At 53.4% G+C, this 21,129-nt stretch overlaps 2 protein-coding genes across 3 annotated transcripts; one reads left to right on the top strand and one right to left on the bottom strand.

Annotated features, from left to right (window-relative positions):
* Nucleotides 1-29: 29 nt before the first annotated feature.
* On the bottom strand, nucleotides 30-7,069 carry CCDC157 (coiled-coil domain containing 157). Of its 2 annotated transcripts, none has more exons than XM_069030588.1 (10): nucleotides 6,565-7,069; nucleotides 5,171-5,342; nucleotides 3,809-4,556; nucleotides 3,428-3,505; nucleotides 2,500-2,690; nucleotides 2,227-2,394; nucleotides 1,603-1,771; nucleotides 1,071-1,210; nucleotides 754-815; nucleotides 30-180 (listed from the first exon to the last, which is right to left on the bottom strand). In XM_069030588.1, the coding sequence occupies exons 1-10, from the start codon at nucleotides 6,810-6,812 to the stop codon at nucleotides 90-92; spliced, it is 2,067 nt and encodes a 688-aa protein (XP_068886689.1). In that variant the 5' UTR covers nucleotides 6,813-7,069; the 3' UTR covers nucleotides 30-89. The 2 variants fall into 2 exon arrangements, with proteins under 2 accessions (XP_068886689.1, XP_068886688.1); XM_069030587.1 differs by having other exon boundaries at nucleotides 101-681.
* A 194-nt stretch (nucleotides 7,070-7,263) lies between these two features.
* Nucleotides 7,264-20,505, top strand: SF3A1 (splicing factor 3a subunit 1). The gene is made up of 16 exons (XM_069030586.1): nucleotides 7,264-7,460; nucleotides 9,593-9,705; nucleotides 10,804-11,008; nucleotides 11,772-12,029; nucleotides 12,444-12,518; nucleotides 13,076-13,226; nucleotides 13,689-13,882; nucleotides 14,486-14,603; nucleotides 14,704-14,889; nucleotides 15,259-15,380; nucleotides 15,564-15,806; nucleotides 16,434-16,644; nucleotides 17,367-17,521; nucleotides 18,478-18,579; nucleotides 18,719-18,790; nucleotides 19,852-20,505. Exons 1-16 carry the CDS (start codon nucleotides 7,395-7,397, stop codon nucleotides 19,951-19,953), a joined length of 2,373 nt encoding a protein of 790 aa, XP_068886687.1. The 5' UTR covers nucleotides 7,264-7,394; the 3' UTR covers nucleotides 19,954-20,505.
* Nucleotides 20,506-21,129: the final 624 nt, after the last annotated feature.

A 21,129-nucleotide genomic window follows, 5' to 3' on the forward strand; every position in this document is an offset into this window, starting at 1 on the left:
GCCTGCTCCAGTGACTTGGTGGTTCCCAGCCCCTCTGGGTGCTCATGGAGCGGGGAATGACTTTCCCAGTTTGTTGCTGTGTTGGTGGGCTAAGGACGGCTTGGACTCCTCTCATCCCAGGCCAGCTCTGCTTTCCTCTTCCAAGTGTGGCCACATCCCAGCTCCCCTTGGGAATGGTTCCTGGCAGGAGATAGCACACGCTGTGCCCAGCCATCAGCACAGTCAGCGCTCTTCTGGGGACTCCAGCAGCAGCGTAGCCATGGGTGACTGAGCTCCAGTGGCCAGGAACGTCCCTGGGGCAGCTCCCCAAGGAACCAGGCAGAGGCCAGGTTTCCCAAGGGAATGGGCCTTCCTGACACACAAAGAACCGGTAAGGAGGTCCTGAGGGCAGGGCAGGTGGCTGCTGGTGGAACACTTCACTTCTCTGTTAGGAAATGCAGACTGATAAATGTTTATTTGCGGTTAGCCCTGGTGGGGTGTGAGGGGAGTGAGGGGAGGCCAAGCACCAGGCGGCGCACTGGGAGTGTTAGGCAGGGTTTGCCCTGGAATGTGGGCTCTGCCCGGAGTTGCTTGGAGTGCTGGCTGCTGGCAGCTCCATGCCAGGCCTTGTCAATGCATCCTGACATCCCTGTGCTGTTCCTGCTGCTTCTCCTGCTGAGCCACCTGTGCTCAGCAGAGGAACTGTGGGGTGGGAGCAGTTAAAGGGGAGGAAGAGCACGGAATCCACCCCAGCTCCTTTGGGTTCCTACTCACCCAGTGTCCTGCCTGCTGGCCTCCCTGTGGAGCTGGGACCCCAGTTGGGCCTGTGGGACAAGCTGGGGAAGGGAAGGTAAGACAGGGTGAAATTCCCCCCCAGCAGCTTCAGCTCCAGTCATGTTGCTCAGCCACCACTGAGCTGGTGACACAATGGCCACAGTGATGGAAAGGAGCTGCACCACCACTTAAACCAGAGTGACCTCCCAGCAGCATGAGAAGCCTGGGCATGGCCCTCCTGGGGTCCCCAGAAGATGTCTGGGGGCCATGAGATGGTTTTGGGGTACACAGCACCCACCCTGTGGCACCCAGCTCACCTTGAGCATGCCCTGCTCAGCAGCCACCTTCACCTTGGTGAGCAGAGCCTCGAGCTGCGCGTTCTCCCGCTGCAGCACCTCAATCCGGATGTTGTTGGCCTGGAGCTGACTCTCCATGTCCTCTGTCAAGTTCCCACTGCCTGCAAACAAAATCCAACAGAGCCCAGCCTGCTGCTGCTGCCTGCCTGCCTGCTCAGAGGTGTGGGCACCCCTCCTGCCTCCCAAGGAAAGGAGCTTGCCCCAGGCAGGGAGCAGCGGCACAGCCCGGGAAGTGGCAGCTGGGACCCCAAACTCTGTGGGCAAAGGGAGCTCTGCCATGTTCTGGTCCTGCTGTATATCCTGGCTCAGATGTGGGATGCACAGCACCCATGTAGGGAAGCATATTGGGATGGTCACAGCTTAGCACAGCCCAAGGGCTGAGCCCTTCCTGGCAATCAGTGGGACAAATGGAGTGTCTGGGGCCAGCACGATGCCCTGGGAGCCCTGGAGACCCCAAGGCACAAACCCACTGTGCTGCCATCTGCTCGCTTACTCTCAAACTGCATCTCAGTGGGGATGTGGAGGTCAGGGAAGAACACCAGAAGCCTTTCCCGCTCCCTCAGCTCCTGTGCCTGTTCCTCCAGCCGAGATGTGTTCGCCTGCAGCTCCAGGATGCATTGCTCCAGGGCCAGCTTCTCCTGCTGCAGCGTGTCCAGCAGCTTCTGCATGGCATGGGAGGGAGGAGATGAAGTTTGTAAGAGTGAGGACTCAGCCCCCCATGGAAAGCTCCCCCCCTTCCCTTGTGATAAGGATATCCTATGGCAGTGGGAAGTGGACAGTGACAATGTGCGGGGTCTCAGCTGTGAGATCCCTGTGTGCACTGGAAGCAGGGGCACCAACCATGAAGTGTGGAGCACATTCAGGGGTGCACTGGAGATGTGGAAGCACCCCAAGATGTCCCTTCCTGCTGCTCCCCTCTGCCCTGACTCAACCAGAGACTTGTCTGCAATGGGGTGGAGGGAAAGGGCTCTTCCCCAGGAAATCCCAGGAGGACATGGCCATGTGGCAATGTCACCTGGGTCCCAGAGTGCCCCTCCAGGGAGAACTCTGTGCAGCGTGTGGCTCCTGACACCCCTGTGGCACAGGCTGTGTCCCACACCTGGGTGCCAGCGCTCACCTGCTGCGCCTGGAGCTGTTTCCCACTCTGCTCCTGGCTCTGCTCCAGCTGCTCCACCAGCCGGGCCTTGTCCTCCTCGGCCTCTCCCAGGCTGGCCTGCAGCTCCTCACGCTCCTGGTCCAGGCTGTCCAGCTGCTGCAGCAGGCTCCTCTGCTTGGCCTGCAGGGACTGTGGTGGGGGGGTGAGCCTGTGTGGGGCTGTGGCACCCATTCCCCACAGCCCTGACACTGGGCAGCAGCTCAGGCATTCCCAGCGCTCCGGAGCCGGCCGTACCTCCTCGTGCCGGACCATGCTCTCCACACGGACCTTCTCCTTCTCCAGCTGCATGCTGGTGGCACTCAGCTCCTGGTCCAGGCTGTCCCTCTGGCCTATGAGCACCTGCACCTTCTCCTCCAGCTCCAGCATCTGGCTCTGGGCCACCATCGTGGTTCTCATCTCCTCCAGCAAGGTGGCCTTGGAGAGCTCTGGGGAGACACAGAGACTGTGGCCCAGGCTGGGCAGGGGGGAGAAGCTGGAGGTCCATGGACGTGATGAGAGGAATGAGGGTGTTCAGCCTGAGGAAGAGAAAGCTCCAGAGAGGACTTAAGAACCCTTTCCAGTGCTTAGAGGGGCTCCAAAAGAGGTGGAGAGGGACTTGGGACAAGGGATGGAGTGACAGAACAAGGGGGAATGGCTTCCCACTGCCAGAGGGCAGGGCTAAGTGGGATATGCGGATGAGATTCTTCCCTGTGAGGGTGGGGAGGCCCTGGCACAGGGTGCCCAGAGAAGCTGGGGCTGCCCCTGGATCCCTGGCAGTGTCCAAGGCCAGGCTGGATGGGGCTTGGAGCAGCCTGGGCTAGTAGAAGGTGTCCCTGCCCATGGCAGGAGGGTGGCACTGGATGGGCTTTGAGGTCCCTTCTGGCCCAAATCATTCCATGATTCTGTGGTTCAGGGTCACCCCATGCCTTCCACAGGTCCTGGCAAAGGGAGGCAGGTCTGGCACGAGGGCTGTGACCCCCCAAACCTCCACCAGCACCAGCCCACTCTGGCACTGGCTGACGTTGGGGTGCTGCTCTGAAGGAGGCCCATCCTCTGCCCACCCCCACCAGCTCTACAGCCCAATCTGGGGCGTGCTGGGGGCTAAGTGGGTGTGAAGCACCCCTGAGATTGGTGTGAGGGGGGAGATGTGTGAGCTGAGTGAGCCCCTGGGTGAGCCCCTTACCCAGCTCCTGCACAGCTGCCTGCTTCGCTGCCAGCTCCTCCTGCAGGGCCAAGAGTCGCTCCTCCAGCACAGTAGCTCCTAAATCAGCACAAAACCCTCTAATTAATCAGTTCCTCAGAAAAAAATCCCTAAACCAAGGGGCAGCAAAGTGCCACACCAAAGTGTTTTCATCCAGTGATTGTCATGCTACCAGGGAGGAGGCAGTGACAGGGCACAACCATCTCCCACTGCCCAGGATTAGCCTCACAGCAGGGAAAATCCCCCAGCACCTACAAAAAGCCCTGCTTTGCTTGTGGTGGGACCAAAATTTACCCATGGACTCCGTTCTTCTCCTGCAAATCCCCCCGGGCCTGGGAGGGGATGCTGGGAACACCTCTGTACCTCTTTGGAGGTCATCCTTGTCCTGCTCCAGCCTGGCCACAGCCTCGGAATGCTCCTTGTCCTTGGCTTTCAGGCTCTGCTCAGCCTTCCTCTGCTGCTCTGCTTGGGTGTCCTTCTCTGCCTGCAGCTTCCTGGAAAAGTCCTCTACCTGTTTCTGCAGCTTCCTGGAAAAGTCCTCTACCTGTTTCTGCAGCTTTTCCTTCTGTTTGCCCATCTCTTCCAGCTCAGCCTTCACAGGGTTCACCTGCTGCAGCAGCCCCTGGAGGTGTTTGCTGATCCGGGAGAGGTCCTTGCTCTGCTCCGAGGCCCAGTAGCTCACGTCTGTTGCAGAGAGGTTCCTTCTCCCTGTGCTGTCCTCCAGCACCTCCTGGAATTTGCTGAGAGCCGAGGGGATGTTCTGGCTCTGGCAGATGCTGGTGATGGCTCTGCCCACCTCGTGGAGGCTGGCCTGGGCGCTGGAGCAGGTGTCACAGGAGCCCAGGGGTGACCCCGAGGTCTGTGTGGGAACACTGCGGGTGCTTGGAGCTGGGCTGGGGCCAGCCCTGGCCTGGGAGCTGCCTGAGCTGCCCAGCACACGGACACTCGGATATGGGCACACAGAAGGGGACTGGGCAGCTTCTGGGGCAGTTCCTGACTCCAAAACATCTGGCAAGGAGCATTTCAGGTGCTCCTTCTCAGGTTTCCCAGCCTGGGGAGCAGGGGGTGGAGTGGATTGCTGTGTGGGGGTCTCCTGCCTGCAATCCTTCTCCTGAGGGAGAGAACACAGAAGAAAATCAGAGCCCAGATCAAACTGGACATCACCCATAAAAGCCCAAATCAGGTGTGGGGATAGGACAGCAGTGCAGCCAAGGGATGGTGACCAAGGGGAAGCCTCAGCAGCAGAACCTGCTCCCCATCCCCCTTCCTTGTGACCACCCTTTGTTTCCCACCCCCTGCACTGCCTCCTGGTTGTGCCACACAGATTGTTGCGAGCCTTTTCCATGAGAAAGATCATTTTGGGAAAATAAAATGCGGGGAAGGGGCAGGTTGTTTTTACCACCAATTATTTCACTGTCTTGAGGCAGCTCAGACCCACAGTAGGGTCAGCAGAGCTGCAGCATTTTGGCAGAAGGAGAATATTTTCCAAGCTCTAGAGGCAGCCCAGCTCACTCATCCTGAGATCCTGGAGCAGGATGGATGCAGTGGCACAGCTGGGAGGGAAGGGACTCAGGCTGGGAGGGGACAGATGTGTGACACAGGCGCCAGCACTCAAAGGGTGCACGCACATCTGGCGTGGCCACAGGGTGTCCGAGAATGACCACGATCCAAATCCTGGGGGGGAGGGGAGTGACTCAGCTCATGGGATGTCCCCAAATGTCCCACCTCATCCCGGAGCTGCTGGCAGAAGGCGCCAAGTTTCAACATGGTGCTCCAGAAGGTCCTGGCCGTGAGCCCCGCGGACATGCAGGGCCCCAGGCCCCGCGCCGGCGGCAGCGCCCGCCCACTCAGCACCATCTCCACGTACCCAGTGAAGCTCTGCAGCAGCAGCAGCAGCCTGTCTCGACAGGAAAACACGGCTTGGAGCAACGGGAGTTGGCAATGAGAGCTGGGGCAGGGAGGTCGGCCCCCTCCCTGTCACCCAGACCAAGCCAGTGCGATGCAGGAGGGTGGGATTGGTGCTCCTGGGATTTCCCAGGCCTGGATCACTTCATGGAGCAACCACTTCCAAGAGGCTGCCATTATGCTCCCCCCAAAGATTTGGGGCACCTATGCTGCAGCAAATCCTGATTTTTAGGGCCAAGAGCTCGGTGGGAACGGCTCATCTTTTAAACCAGAGCTGTTTTTATTTCACCCACACTGCAGAAGGGGTTTTGGCCTCCCAGGGCTGTCGATGCAGCTGTGTCTGAGTGTTTCCAAGGTTTTGGGAGGCAGTTCAACAATCCTGTCCCATCTGCTCCACCTCAGCTCCTGGGTGGAGTATGTCTGGCTCTGCTTCTTCATGGCCAGTTTGTGCTGGCAGCTCTAAGCAGGGAAAGGAGTCGGGTTTTAAAGCTCAGCAGGGCATGAGGCCGAGGTGCTGGCACTGCTCATCATGGAAATACACGGGGAACAAGGCATCCGAAAGACTTCATAAAACCATGGGATATCCTGAGCTGGAAGGGACCCAAGGATCATCCAGTCCAACTCCTGACCCTGCACAGACACCCCAACAATCTCAACCTGTGCCTGAGAGCATTGTCCAAAGGCTCCTGGAGCTCTGGCAGCCTTGGGGCCGTGATGTGGCACTTGGTGCCATGGTTTAATTGATAAGGTGGTGTTATCTCATAGGTTGGACTTGATGATCTCCAAGGTTTTTTCCAATCTAGTTAATTCTGTGATCATTCCCTGGGGAACGTGCTCAGTGCCCGAGCACCCTCTGGGGGAAGAACATTTTCCTGACATCCAGCCTAAGCCTCCGTGGCTCAGCTCCAGCCATTCCTTTGAATCCTGTCCCTGCTCACAGAGAGCAGAGCTGGCCCTCGGGAGCAGCTGCCCTCGGTGAGGTCTGACCTCAGCCTTCTCTTTTCCAGCTGAACAGACCAAGTGCTCCCACCCTCAGCTTCCCCTCCAGCCCTTCACCACCCTCTCAGCCCTCATTTGGACGCTCTCTAACAGCTTTAACTTCTTTCTGTGCTGAGGTGCCCAAAACCTTCCCCAGGACTTAGATAAAGCTCAACACGCCAAAACCCCCCTTCCCCCCGGGGCAGGAGCCGCTCGGGCTGCCTGGGGCCTCTCACCTGTCTACGAGCAGCTCCAGCAGCACCACGTGTGCGTGCTGGCTGAACACGGGGTCGCTATCGCTGTGCCTGTAGCGCTGCAGCAGCACCGACATGTCCAGGTCGCAGGACACCTTGTCGGGGAACTTCCAGGAGGGGAAGCGCACGGCGCCGGCCCGGGAGGACACGTCGGCGATGGCGGCCTGCAGGTCCCGCAGGTCGGCCCGCAGGCTCTCCATGCAGCCGCGGTGGCCCAGGAGGTGCGCCATGGTGCGGGCCGGGCCGGGCCGGGCCGGGGGGACACGCCTGGGAACAACGGGGCCACCAGGCCAGGGACCGATGGGGTCACCAAGCCTGGGATGGAGGGAACGCCCTACTGGGACAGGCTGCTGGAGAGGGACCAGCACGGAACCCCCCGGGCCCGATGGTCCCCAGGAGTGCTGGGGAACCGAGGGAATCGGGGGGGATCGCAGGAAACGGCGGGAAAGGCAGGGAGGAGGCGCCGGGCCCAGGCCCTGCGCTAGGCCGCGGCGTCCCAGCCCTGTCGCTATGGCAACCACGCCCCTCCGACGCCGCAGTGGTGCATTCCCGCTTCTGGGGGCTCCCCCCGCACGGGACGCTAATGGTACATCCCGCAGCGGGCGCGCGCGCCGCGTGCCCACCCACCTCCCGGCAATCTGCGCCTGCGCTTCCCGCCGGCGTGGCGTCACTTCCGGCGCGCACGCGCGGCACGGAGCCCGCCGCCGCCATTTCGCCCCAGTCGGTGCCGGCGCCGCGTCTGGTCCTGACCGAGCCTCGCCCGCCCCTCGATCGGCCCCGCCCGGCGCGGACCCCCCGTCCCCGGCAGCGCCATGCCCGCCGGACCCGTGCAGGCTGTGCCTCCGGCGCAGCCCGCGCCCCCCGCTGAGAGCAAACCGGTACGGGCCGAGGAGGGGGGAGCGGTGAGGGAGGGGAGGGGAGCGGGGAATGGCGCGAGCCGCGGGTGTTCGGGGATGTGTGCCCTTCACGGACCGCGCTAGGGTGAGCCAGGGGCGCTGCACTGATCCCTGCGCCCGCTCAGGTGAGACCCCGCCTGCAGAGCTGCCTCCGGCTCCGAATTCCCAGCACAGGAGGGACCTGGAGCTGCTGGAGGAGTCCGGAGGAGGCCACGGAGCTGCTCCCAGGGCTGGAGCCCCTCTGCTCTGGAGCCAGGCTGGGAGAGCTGGGGGTGCTCACCTGGAGAGGAGAAGGCTCCAGGGAGAGCTCAGAGCCCCTTGCAGGGCCTAAAGGGGCTCCAGGAGAGCTGGAGAGGGACTGGGGACAAGGCATGGAGGGACAGGACACAGGGAATGGCTTCCCAGTGCCAGAGGGCAGGGCTGGATGGGATATTGGGAAGGAATTGTTCCCTGGGAGGGTGGGCAGGCCCTGGCACAGGGTGCCCAGAGCAGCTGTGGCTGCCCCTGGATCCCTGGCAGTGTCCAAGGCCAGGCTGGACACTGGGGCTTGGAGCAGCCTGGGACAGTGGGAGGTGTCCCTGCCCATGGCAGGGGGTGGGATGAAATGAGCTCTAGGTTGCCTTCCCGCCCACACCACCCTAGGATTCCTTCCCAGACAGCAGCATCCTGCTGGGGCTGGGCGTGCACCGAGCCCTTCCCTGGCAGTGCCCCAGGGCTGTGATTCCGATGGGTATGGGGGGTTGCCAGGAGCTGTGGGAGCCGCCCTGGCTCTAGGGATGGTGTGTGGAAGGATTAAAAGTCTGAGGGAGTGTGGCAGTCCTGTGTATCCCAGCACCCTCTCAGATCCTTTCTCTCTTGGCCATATTCTTTGCAGCTTTCCTGAGGTGGGGATACAGCTCCCACAGAGCTGGAGCTGCTGTCCTGACTCTCACACAGCACTCTTGGAGCTGACAGGGAGCTGATCTCACTGAGAACCTTGGAAAATTGTGATTCCCCCCCAAAAAACCCAGTGACTTTCATGCACAGATGTTAACAAGGCAACTCAACATCACTGTTAAATAAAATATCTCAAATGTGGTGCTGCCTCATCCTTCAGCTCCCAAAGATGAAGTTTGGAGGGAGTGGGAATAAAAACTAAAGATATTCATGGTGCTTTTCTCTTACCACACTTTATTAATGTTGTATTTTATGGAATGGTTTGCACTGGAAGAGACCTTAAAGCTCACCCCATTCCAGCCCTGCTGTGGCAGGGACACCTTCCACTGTCCCAGGCTGCTCCAAGCCTCAATGTCCAACCTGGCCTGGGACACTGACAGGGATCAGTCTGACTTGGGAATATTTTCTGGCTTAGAGTCCCCATGGGTTTGGCAGAGCTGGGAGCTTTGCTGGGAATTTAAGTGATCCCTGACTGTCCGTGTTAGGATTATAAACGTTTCCAGTAGATCTGTCCTGGTTTATAACACCTTTTCTTGGAAGTTGCTTGGTGAGGAAAGAGAAACAACGTCTTTAGTACCCTGGAAAAGCAGCTTCTGGTTTTACTGGAATACAAAGTCATCCACGGGGAGAGTTCTGGGATTTTAGTTTGGATCCTCCTGTAATAACAGTGAGAAAAATGCTGTATTTTTCTTTACAAAATAGCTTCCAGTGCAACCACAGTGGACTAAAACCTGTGTTTTATTTCATGTGGAGTCAATCATTCAGGTCCTGCAGGCCCCTAGGAACATCCAGAACTTCTACACCTTAGGAATGAGGTGTTTTTCCTGAGCCTCTTGGCTCAGCATTTATGAACATACTCGGGGTTAAGGCTGAAACAGTGGAAATGCCCTGAGGAATTGTTTTAGTTCCCCTTTAGGCACCTTCCCTGTTGTCCTGCTGTCCCTGTCCCTGCAGTGGGTTGCCTCTGGCAGGCAGACAAACATTGTCTCCCATCCTGAGAAACCAGGGAATTAGTGGAATTCATACTGTGTCTGCCAGATCTCGTGTCAGGAAGAATTCAGGGATTGAGGGGCTGAGGAGGAGGGTGGATAAATGTTCCTGTGTGCTGTTGGGATTGTGTTTGGAATGCCTAATCCTGGCACCCTTCACCTTTTGTAATACAACAATCTTTATTACAGCCAGAAGAGGAGCCTAAAGAGGAAGCAGCACCAGCCAAGCCTGTGGTGGGAATTATTTACCCTCCTCCAGAGGTCAGGAATATTGTGGACAAGACTGCCAGCTTTGTAGCCAGGTAAAGTGACACTGGTGATGTCTCTTTTTCCTGGGATTTTCGTGCTTCTGCTCTGCAGTGCAGCTCCAGAAGCTGAAGCAGGTCCCAGTTCCATGGTTTTGCACAAAGGATTTTAAGGATTGAGGCTGAATCAATGAGACTGGAAAAGAAACAACAATATTCTACTGAAGAGGGTGTAAGACAGTCTTTGCTGGAGAAACTGGTAGTAAATAAATCAAGCCCTTGTTCAGATGTGCAGTGGGTGCTGCAGTAAGTGGGGAACAGGGCCTGTTCTGAATGATCTGAAGGGGAAACCAAATTCCAGGTGGAAAGGGAGCCTTGGTGCAGGAGTCATGGCTGTGTTTTAGTGCTAAAATGTGGTGGGTTTTGGTTTCAGAGAATTACTAAAAGCTGCTCCAGTCAAACCCTTACTGTGTAACTCATCTCTAAAATGCTGCCAAGGAGTGTTGGCTGCTTCTGAGCATAAGGAAGGGATTGTTTATCCTTTGGGATTGTAGAGACCTCCTCTTTTGGAGGAGGTGGAATGTCTAAGTGAGACTTGGAGGTATCCAGAGACTATGAAGAGAAACACCCTGTGGCAGCTGGGAATTTTCTCAAACTGCCCTGAAATCACTGGCTCGTGCTTTGGGTGGGAGGAGTGGATGTTTACCTGGACTGGGGCTCCTGAATGCAGCACTCTGGGGTGGCCAGTCCCTGCACAGGCTGATGGTTCCCTGCTTTTTTTTTCCTGATCTGATTGTTCTGGAACTGAAATGAGTCTTGAAAGCTTGTTAATAGAGCAAATAAAATCGGTGTAGTAAGTAACTTGTAAACTTCATGGTTCATAACTGGAAACTTCAGTCAGTGGTGGAAATGACCTTTGTGTGCAGACAGATGAGACTGTGGAACACTTTTGAGTGTGAGTTTTTCATATTCACATTACAGACAACATTAGGAGGACAATTGCCTGTAACGTGTGTGAGCTCTTGAGAGTGGAGCTCCTCCCTTGTGGGAGAGAAGATGATCTTCTGAGTGGCTCATGCCTCGACACATCTCAGTCTGAAAGAGACATTTACACTGGAGTTGATGACCTAAACAATTTCTCTTGTTCCTCCCCAGAAATGGTCCAGAATTTGAAGCCCGAATTCGTCAGAACGAAATAAATAACCCCAAGTTCAACTTCTTGAACCCCAACGACCCTTACCATGCCTACTACCGGCACAAGGTCAGCGAGTTCAAGGAGGGCAAAGCCCAGGAGCCCTCGGCTGCCATCCCCAAGGTCATGCAGCAGCAGCAGAGTGCCCAGCAGCAGCTCCCACAGAAGGTGAGTGTTCCTTCCATCACTTCGGGGAAGAATTCGGCCGCTTTGAAGTGGTGCCACAGCCTGGGGTTGAGCAGGAAGGAAGCTCAAAAGTCAAGAAGAAAGAGTTGGTTATATATTTGTCAAAATGACAGCAGTGACAGGCTTGGAGTTGAGTGTCTGGAGCTTTGTTTCGATGCAGATGTGTATCCCCCAGTGCTGGTAACTCAAAGTCGTTTGAAAGTTCCAAAATACAGTTTAATTGGTCAATTTTAGTTAAGTTTACCTGCGTATTGACTGACAGAATACTTACACTGGGGGTCACTTGGACTGGATGTGGCAGAGGCAAGTCTTGGGAATCCCTTGGAGTTGTATTTGGCTTTGTTGCATGCACTGTTCTGTAGAAACTTTTCCTGCCACAAGGATCGACTTCCCTTTCAAACATGGAGTACAAAATGCTGCTCACCTTCTTCAGCTGTGCCTTTGAACATACTGGGTGGGAAAAGGGCATGGAATGAATCCAGGGCTTTTACATGCTTGGCATGGCCAGCAGCCACACTGTGGTGTTGGTGGCCCTGGGAGGGCTGTAGCAAAATCCTGATACTTTCCAGATTTGTTTGCTGTTGGAGCAACATTTTTAATAGATGATGGTTTCTCATCTTTGCGCCTGCCAGCATGGCAACTGGCATTGCTTTCCTGCAGCAGCTGGAGGAAAAAAAGATTCTCCTGAGTGTTTGGTGGGTGTTCCTTGCAGGAAGTCACTGAGCTGTCTCTGTTCTCCCTGCAGGTGCAGGCCCAGGTGATCCAGGAGACGGTGGTTCCAAAGGAGCCTCCGCCCGAGTTCGAGTTCATCGCGGACCCTCCGTCCATCTCGGCCTTCGACCTGGACGTGGTGAAGCTCACGGCGCAGTTTGTGGCCCGGAACGGGAGGCAGTTCCTCACCCAGCTCATGCAGAAGGAGCAGAGGAACTACCAGTTTGATTTCCTTCGCCCCCAGCACAGCCTCTTCAACTACTTCACCAAGCTGGTGGAGCAGTACACAAAGGTATTCCCAGCAGGGTGATTCCTTCTGCAGCAGGAATGAGTCTGGAGGGCTGATGAAGCTCTACAAACCAGCCAGGCTGGAAATAATGGGTCCAGGAATCCATCCTTTAAATCCTGCTCTTCAGAGAGGATACTGTGCTGAGCACAGTGGGCTGTCACCTAAATGTACCACACACTATTGTAATCTAAGTACAAGTTCTGGCTTTTTTAATCTGGAGGATAATTGGAAGGGCACAAGTGAGTATTTTGAAGTGCAGGGATGAGCAGTAAATAATGAGAGGGTTGCAGAAGATTAAATAGGACATAGCCCCGGGGGTCTGCTGATATTTTTAGCAGTGTGGAAAGAGAATAATTGCTCTGAAAGAGGCTTTGGCACAAAGAATTGTCACCAACTGTCATGTAAAATGTGTTTCAGATCTTGATCCCGCCAAAGGGCTTGCTCCTCAAGCTCAAGAAGGAGGCTGAAAATCCCAAGGAAGTCTTGGATCAGGTATTCCAAGAAGAAATTTGCAAAATTGCTGAAGCATTTTGGTTATGTTTTGAATTTTTTCTCTTTGCGTGTTTTTGGCTTGTTGGCAGCAAATAGAGAAAACAATGGATGTGTCACTTGCTCTCACTTGAGTACAGGAGGCTCAAAGTTGCTTTAAATTGCAGCTGGTGTTGGTAGGGGGGTAGTTTGTGGCAGCACAGAGATACTGCACAACCCCATTTCCAAGCATTTCCAAGTGCTTACAAAGTGGAATCATGGAATATCCCGAGTGGGAAGGATCCCAGCACCCAGCCCAGCTCCTGTCCCTGCCCAGACACCCCAACAACCCCACCCTGGGCATCCCTGGCAGCGCTGTCCAAACGCTCCTGGAGCTCTGGCAGCCTCGGGGCCGTGCCCATTCCCTGGGGAGCCTGGGCAGTGCCCAGCAGCCTCTGGGGAAAGAGCCTTTCCCTGATACCCAACCTGACACTGCTCCAGGTTCTTTCCATTTGCAAACCAACAGTGAGATGACTGTGCTGTTCCTTGTCTGACAATGTGTGCTCTGTCTGCTCCTGCAGGTCTATTACAGAGTGGAGTGGGCCAAGTTCCAGGAGCGAGAGAGAAAGAAGGAGGAGGAAGAGAAGGAGAAGGAGCGTGTTGCTTATGCCCAGATTGACTGGCATGACTTTGTGGTTGTGGAAACAGTTGACTTCCAGCCCAACGAGCAAGGTACTGATGTTAAACATTGTCACCTCTATGAAATTCTGCTCCCTTTGCCCAGATGTGTCCTGAAGTGCTATTTTTAGGCAGACATTGGGGTTTACAGCCTTTTATCCTTTGGAGTTGAAGGGAAAAGCCTTACACTGACATTTTGCAGGGCTGCTGGTTTTTTTCTGGAGTCAGTGATGTTCTCTTTGAAGGAAGTCCAGGACTGCAGTAGTGTCCACTTCTCTACTCCCACCAGGACAGCAGTGCTTGTCCCACTTTCTAGTAGTGCTTCCATTTATAAATTACTGTATCTTCATGTGTCATGCTGATGTTTATATAGACTCCATCCATTCCCTTCCATATCCTCTGGCTCCCAAGGATTTTGTTGCCACTGCTTTTTGTTCAAGAATTGGTATTTCTGTCTGTGTGTGTTGAGTAATGAAATGGGATGGAGAAACAGAAGCTGTATTTTCTGCATTGTAGGGAATTTCCCTCCTCCCACCACTCCAGAAGAGCTGGGAGCTCGAATCCTGATCCAGGAGCGTTATGAGAAATTTGGGGAAAGTGAGGAGGTGGAGATGGAGGTGGAATCAGATGAGGAAGATGAAAAGCAAGAGAAAACAGATGAGCCTCCAGCCCAGCTGGATCAGGACACACAAGTGCAGGATATGGATGAGGTAACTGGACAATAGGGTTTTATCCCCTAAAGTTCGTGTGGTTTATGTGGCTCTCCACTTTCACTGTAAATAGTTCTTCAGTTTCTTGAGGAAATGAAATTTCCCTCTAATGAAATCTCCCAACAACCTGTTGCTGCTGGAATATGGTTGCTTTTTAAAATGTTTTGTATGACAATACAAGTTCCAAGAGAGAAAGACAGTAATTTTAGCACCCAGTGATGTGGATTTTATATTTCTGTGGTTTTAAGTCTTTCAGGCATTTTTGTGCCCAGAGTCTGGAGCACTGAAAGATGACTCATCTTAGGCTCTGCCCACTTTAAGCTGTTTTTCTGCTAACAGGGAACAAGAGCGTGGTTAACTGTAATCCCCTGCGTGCCAGGCTGCTGTAATGTGGAAGCTGAGGAATATTTGCTTCCTCTTCTGGGGCTGCTGAACTTCTGAATCGTGGTCCAGAGGAACCATTGTGCCATAGGTGTCCAGAACAGCTCCGTTGCTTTGAAGCTGCATAATCCATTCTTCCAGCACTCTCTAGGATTTTACGTCTCTCTCAAAGGAATTTGACCACTGCAACTTGGTTATGATTTTTGTTTCCTTTTCAATAAGGGGTCAGATGATGAAGATGAAGGTCAGAAGGTTCCTCCTCCTCCAGAAACCCCGATGCCACCCCCACTCCCTCCCACACCAGATCAGGTCATTGTGCGGAAAGATTACGATCCCAAAGGTAAATCGAACTAGTGGGAAAAACCACCTTTATTTCTTCCTGAAGAATCCCAAACCATTTGTTTCTAGACTGAACCAACGCTGTGGTTTTGTTCTCCTAGCCTCAAAACCCTTACCACCCGCCCCGGCTCCGGATGAGTACCTGGTGTCTCCCATCACTGGAGAGAAGATTCCTGCCAGTAAAATGCAGGAGCACATGAGGATTGGGCTCCTGGATCCACGGTGGCTGGAGCAGCGGGATCGATCCATCCGGGAGAAGCAGAGTGATGACGAGGTCTATGCCCCAGGTCAGCTTGAGCATTGATTGCACAGCCCCTCAGTGCCCCCACTGATCAGGACCATCTGAAATGTAGCTCTGTGTGATGTCCTTTCTGTGATAATTAGATGGATATGTTTGTCATTAGTACAGTGAGGCCCTTTTATAATGTTAATATCAAAAAGAATCAGCTGTTGCTGGCCAGTATCTTTCCAAAAAAAAAGAAAGGGGACAGGAATTGGACTTTGATGGTCCTTGTGGTCCCTTCCAACTCAGAATATTCTGTGTAAAAAGGGCATCACTCGGCCATTAGATATCAAATAATTGAAAGATCAGTAAGAGAGGCTTGATCGTGTTTGGTTATATTAGTTGAGATAAGAATTGCTCTTTTTTCCCTCAGGTTTGGATATTGAGAGCAGCCTGAAGCAGCTGGCAGAGCGTCGTACTGATATCTTCGGTGTGGAAGAGACTGCCATTGGTAAAAAGATTGGTGAAGAAGAGATCCAGAAACCAGAGGAAAAGGTAGAGTAGAAATTGGGAATTTTTGTTTGATTGGCTGGGGTTTTTTATATAGTAGGTCCCTGTAGCATTGTGAATGCTCAGAGACACAAGAGTCTTGAATTTTTTTCCATCTATCAAGCTGCTCTCTAGATTTCTCTGCAGTCTGGCCAGGTTGGGTTATTCTGATTTATTTTACCCTCTCAGGTGACCTGGGATGGCCACTCGGGCAGCATGGCCCGCACACAGCAGGCTGCTCAGGCCAATATCACTCTGCAAGAGCAAATTGAAGCCATCCACAAGGCCAAGGGACTGGTGCCAGAGGATGACAGCAAGGAGAAGATCGGGCCCAGCAAACCCAACGAGATACCCCAGCCACCCCCTCCTTCCTCAGCCTCCAACCCCCCTGCCAGCGCCCAGCCCATCACATCTGTGCCTCGTCCACCCACCGTGAGTGTTTGGGCTCTCAGAAGCCAATTACTGAGGCTGTAGTTAATTAGGAGGGGTCCTGATGAAGGGCAAGGGTGCTTGCATGGAAGAGGCTTTTGTGGGAAGTTTGCAGTTTAAGAGTAGTTTGGAAATATTAGAAGAACCTTATTGAACTTTCTGTTAAAAATGGAATATAACACTTAGGTGGAGTTTTTTGTCCTTGGAGTTATCACAAACACTGGGATCAGCTGGGCAGTGGGATCTTGGAGGCAGAGTATGGCTGAGAAAGGGATGGCTGAGGGCCTTTGTAGGTGTAAAATGATGCTGGACAAAAGCAGCCCAAGGTAAGAACATTCACTCCCTGCCTCAAGGGGTCTGCTGTGTGAGTCCCAAACAGCAATTTAGGAAAGGAACTAAGTGCCTGGAGGTCTGATCCTGAAGTGGGGAGGGAAGGAGGAACCCTTTAATCTGCTAATGAGGCATCTGTGCCTGCTCAAGCCAGCTTGGGCTGCCCATATGGTGGGGCCACTACTCCCTGCAAGTCTTTGGCCAGCAGAACCCGTGGTTCTGTGTTTCCCTGGTTATTTTAATCGGGATTGTGGCCAGCCCTGGGTGTTCCCACTAAGGAAATTCACCTTCTCTCCCCAGATGCCTCCTCCCGTCCGTGCCGCTGTGGTTTCTGCAGTTCCGGTCATGCCTCGTCCCCCCATGACTTCCGTGGTCCGGCTGCCTCCGGGGTCCGTCATAGCCACCCCCATGCCTCCCATAATCCACACCCCACGGATCAACGTGGTGCCCATGCCCCCCTCTGCTCCCCCCATCATGAGCCCCCGCCCGCCCCCCATGATAGTCCCCACAGGTCAGTGACTTCAGCTTTTCCTGGGGAATTGTTGGATAATTCCTTTTTGATGGGCTTCAGCTTGGAGTCCTTCTCCTCCTGTGCCCTGGTACTGGTGTGTAACTGGGATTGCAGGCCCTAAGTACTGTTGTTAAGAGTTTTGGGGTGTTTGGTACGGCTTATCTAGTATTGCTTTTGGGCTCCAGGCTCTTCCTGCACCATGAAATGCAGGCAGTCCTGTGGCCCCAGGAGCCTGCTTGGGTGAAAATTAGGAATGCAGGGTAAAGAGGAGCTGCCAGCACCTCAGAGGGTGTTACAGCTCCTTACAGAAGCTGCTGCTGCTGGAGGAAAAGCTGTTTGCTGGCCCTTTTCCTCATTAGGTGCTTTGAAGTTAAAAAGCATGATGTAAGAAGCAATCTTTCCTTTTTTTTTTTTTTGTCTTTTCTTCCCTAACTGGAGGAACTGGCACTGCTGCCTGCCAAACTGAGAGCCTGTTCTTTTTTTGCAAGATCTGCAGGAAGCTCTCATGCCTTGTTATCTCTTCCTGGAACGCTTCCCAATATGAGAGCTCTCCGAATGTTTGAAGTTTGCATGTTGCTGTTGGTTGTAACTTCCTCCATGTATCGTGGCATTTATTTTCAGCCTGTGCTGCCCTGCTCAGAGTGTTTTTGTTGTGAGGGGGTGTTTGCTGTGCACTCAGGGGGTGACTGTGGGTTGTGTTGTGTGTCCCCCATCCATTCCAGCCTTTGTCCCTGCGCCTCCCGTGGCTCCGGTCCCGTCCCCGGCGCCGATGCCTCCCGTTCACCCCCCACCCCCCATGGAGGATGAGCCAGTCTCCAAGAAACTGAAGAGTGAGGATAGCCTGATTCCAGAGGAGGAATTTCTGCGTAGGAACAAGGTACATGTGTGGGTCAGAGTCCTGGGCTGTTCCACTCCCAACTCCACAGGGGCTGTAAAGCCAATTCCCTGCACAGAGGGGCAGAAATACCTGGCAAGGAAGGGACTTTGGAGGTGTCTCCTTCCTTTTGTCATTCCTGAGCTAACCAGACTCCTTTGTCTCTTATTGGGAAGAGCTACACAGAGTGGGATAGTGCTCTTCTGTAATTAAGGGCAGTGAGAGGTAGGTTATATTGCAGAGAAGAACTAAAGCTACTAATGAGCTTTTAAGGAGAGGAGGACTAAGCTGGAGATGCAAAGAGATTAGAGTATCAATGCCAGCATGATAGTAGGGTAATGTGGTGTATTCCATAACAAGGTGAGCTAAATGTGAGCATCAATTCCTTCCTGAGGAGTGCCAGTGTCACAGGAGGAGTTTTAAATCCTTAGGAAGGGTTGTATGGTTTTTCTGGGAATATTTAAAGTAAAAAAGGAGATTTAGGTGGGATATTGGGAAGGAATTGTTCCCTGGGAGGGTGGGCAGGCCCTGGCACAGGGTGCCCAGAGCAGCTGGGGCTGCCCCATCCTTGGAAGTGTTCAAGGCCAGGTTGGATGGGGCTTGGATCAGCCTGGGACAATGGAAGGTGTCCCTACTCATGGCAGGGGTGGCACTGGATGGGCTTTGAGGTCCTTTTCAACCCAAACCAGTCTGTGATTCTGTGATTTCATGTGCACAGAGAAGCTTCTCCTGTTCTGTGCTTCACACTTCACCCTGTGACACTCTCAGTGCGTGTGGTGCTTGATAGATGGCACACAAAAGGAAGAGAAATCCAACTAAATGTTTTATTTTGGGAGCAGATGAGTAACTTGTAAACACATTTCAGTGTGTTTACTCTGGAGTCAAGATATGGAAATAAATACTTAGTCTGGTGCTGTGTTATCACAGCCCTGAGAGACTTTATCTGTGTTTTCCCATAGGGCCCAGTCACAGTCAAAGTCCAAGTTCCCAACATGCAGGACAAGACGGAATGGAAGCTGAATGGCCAAGTGCTGGTGTTCACCCTGCCCCTCTCAGACCAGGCATGTAGCTCATCCTCCTGCCCTGCTCCATGTGCTGCCCGCGAGAGCAGCAGCTGGGAGCTCAGCCTGCTCCCCCTCCACGGGGCTGGGGAGCAGGACTGGGACAAAAGCACTGAAGGAGCCCTTTGATCCTCCCCAGGTGTCTGTTATCAAGGTTAAGATCCACGAGGCCACAGGGATGCCAGCTGGGAAGCAGAAGCTGCAGTACGAGGTGGGTATAAGCCCTTCAGATGGTAGTTGTTCCTTCAGTGCATTCTCTCACACGACTTCTTTATAAATAAAAATTATAGTGTACAATCCAATGCCCCATGAGATACTGGAAGAGCAGAGGGAATGTTTTTCCTGCTTGCACAGCACAGCTGTGACAGAACTGCCCTCTGTTACAGCAGGACAGGCCTTTAATAGGTTAAATCAGGATTTTCACATTGTTGCTGCTGCAGATGAGTCCTCCAAACTTGATGTGGCTTTCTCTGAAATCAGCCTCTTGTTTTATTAGGTTGTTTTTTTTTTTTTTGACATTTAGCTGCAGCAGCAGCCTGCTCCCACAGCTCTGCTGTGTGTGCTCACAGTGGGAGGTGGGCGAGCGTGCCTTGGAACTCTGGCAGCTCAGGGAAGGCTTTCTCCAAAACAGGGGAAGGGAAGAGCTCACTCTCTGTCTCTCTTCCTCTCGAAGCTGGAGCTGTGAGAAAGGCCCCGTTCCTTTTTAATGACTTACTTCCAGTCATGCATGTGCCCAGGCAGGCACAACCTGCTGCCTAAGCAGTGAACTTTGTGCACTTAGCTCCTCAGGAGTTCATCTGCAGGCAGAGACTCTGTTAACCCTTAACGGGAAAGGGAGCTGAGCTGATTATTTTTAAGGAAAAAAAACCAAAAATGGTGAAGGGAGAGTGGAGCCTGACTAACTCCACATGTGGTGACTCTTTATCTATGTGTTGCAGGAGCCACATTGGCTGTGTGTTGTTCCCAGTAGCCTGGTGTAGTGGGAGGTGTCCCTGCCCATGGCAAGGGGGGTAGAATGGGAGGGATCTTAAAGGTCCCTTCCCACCCAAATCATTCTAGGATTCTCTACCCACCTCCAGTGTCCATCTTGGACACTGGGATCTCTGTGGGCTCTTCAAAGCCTGCAGTGTTCTGTCATCCCCCTGCTGTGAGCGTTACAGCCAGGAGGGTTGGGATCTGGGTGGGATTCCGTGGGGAGGCAACACTAAGGTTTCTGCTCTGACTGCTCTTCTGTGGTTTTTTTTTTTTTTTCCCCTTTTCTCCTCCCCTCAGGGCATCTTCATCAAGGATTCCAACTCCCTGGCTTATTACAACATGACGAGTGGCTCTCTGATTCACCTGGCACTCAAAGAGAGAGGAGGCAGGAAGAAATAGGAGCGGTGGAGCCCTGAGACGTAACGTGTCCGTGTTGTAACCCCAACCCTCCCAATCCTATTTCCATTCTGGCCTTTTTGGGGCTGCATCCACTGCCCCCCAGCTGTAGTTTGAACAGACCCCCACTGATGAGAGAGGAGAAGCTGATGGAGCCCCAAAATGTGTCAGTGTAGTGAGTAGTCTGTAGTGATCAATGCTCTGCTCGAGTGCAGGCTCTCCCTTGAATCCCCTCGGGAAAAGACATCAAGGTCATGCCCAGCTTAGTTTAGATCCATCTTTGAGGGATTTATGGTGGCCAAGAGCATCATCTGTCTGCCCTCAGCACTCACTGCTTCACTTAACCTCCTGCTAATTGAAAACTTTTTCTCCACACATTTATTAACCCCTTTGTTCTTGTTCTTTCCCTGCCTTGGATCTTGTACTGACCCTGACTTGGAAGTTTTTCTCCCTTGGCATGAGCTTGTGTAGCTGTTCCTGCGATAAAGGAGATCTGGATCTGCTCTGGACAGCCTGTGATTTGTTTTAATAAATATGCAGTTCTCCTTCCTTGGATTTGAGGTTTTTAATGGAGATGTGCCTGGTTTCGGAGCACTCAGATGGGGAAATACATTGGGATTTGTAATTAAGCAGTTTACGATAGGAAATCCTCTTATTTTCTGGTAAAAGCTGCAAGAAAGGGGGCTTGAAGTTTTCCTGGTGCTCCTCAGTCATTCCTGAAGGAATGCTTATGTCTGTGTGTGAGGGTGGGGGAAAAATACTCTGAACTTAGCAACAATTTTATTGGAAAATGTGATTTACAATTATATCCTGCAGCTGGAATCTCTTGGTCCTGGAGAGCATCTGGGTCTGGAAAACAGATGATTCCTGGGCCTTCAGTTAGAATTTGATAGAAACACAGTACAGCAAAGTTAATCCATGGAATTAAGGGCCCAGGAAGAGGCAGGTGTCTGGGATTTGGGTACCTCTGGTTTTTTGGATAACACAAAACCATAGATTTATATATATATATATAAAATTAGTCATGGTCAGGCAGTGCAGGAACATCCTGTTTACCGTATTCCATGCTTAGGAGGGGAGAGAGGGATGAAGCAGGAGGGAAGAGCCGGCATCCTCCTGCCTCTGGTGTGCTCCCCTGGGATCTGGAGGAAGCCCTGTGGCTGTGGGGAAGGTGGCTGG

This window comes from Aphelocoma coerulescens, chromosome 15 (genome assembly GCF_041296385.1).
Source record: "Aphelocoma coerulescens isolate FSJ_1873_10779 chromosome 15, UR_Acoe_1.0, whole genome shotgun sequence".
NCBI classification, from domain to species: Eukaryota; Metazoa; Chordata; class Aves; order Passeriformes; family Corvidae; genus Aphelocoma; species Aphelocoma coerulescens.

What these genes read in the sequence shown, in the direction of transcription:
- CCDC157 (XM_069030587.1), bottom strand. Translation starts at nt 6,812, where the DNA reads ATGGCGCACCTCCTGGGCCACCGCGGCTGCATGGAGAGCCTGCGGGCC. An exon ending in GCCAGCAGCTCCGGGATGAG is followed by an intron (nt 4,557 to 5,170) that starts GTGGGACATTTG and finishes TCTCTCCCTCAG; the next exon opens with GAGAAGGATTGCAGGCAGGA. An exon ending in GGCAGCTGTGCAGGAGCTGG is followed by an intron (nt 2,691 to 3,427) that starts GTAAGGGGCTCA and finishes GTGTCTCCCCAG; the next exon opens with AGCTCTCCAAGGCCACCTTG.
- SF3A1 (XM_069030586.1), top strand. Translation starts at nt 7,395, where the DNA reads ATGCCCGCCGGACCCGTGCAGGCTGTGCCTCCGGCGCAGCCCGCGCCC. An exon ending in GAAAGATTACGATCCCAAAG is followed by an intron (nt 14,604 to 14,703) that starts GTAAATCGAACT and finishes TTGTTCTCCTAG; the next exon opens with CCTCAAAACCCTTACCACCC. An exon ending in AATTTCTGCGTAGGAACAAG is followed by an intron (nt 17,522 to 18,477) that starts GTACATGTGTGG and finishes GTTTTCCCATAG; the next exon opens with GGCCCAGTCACAGTCAAAGT.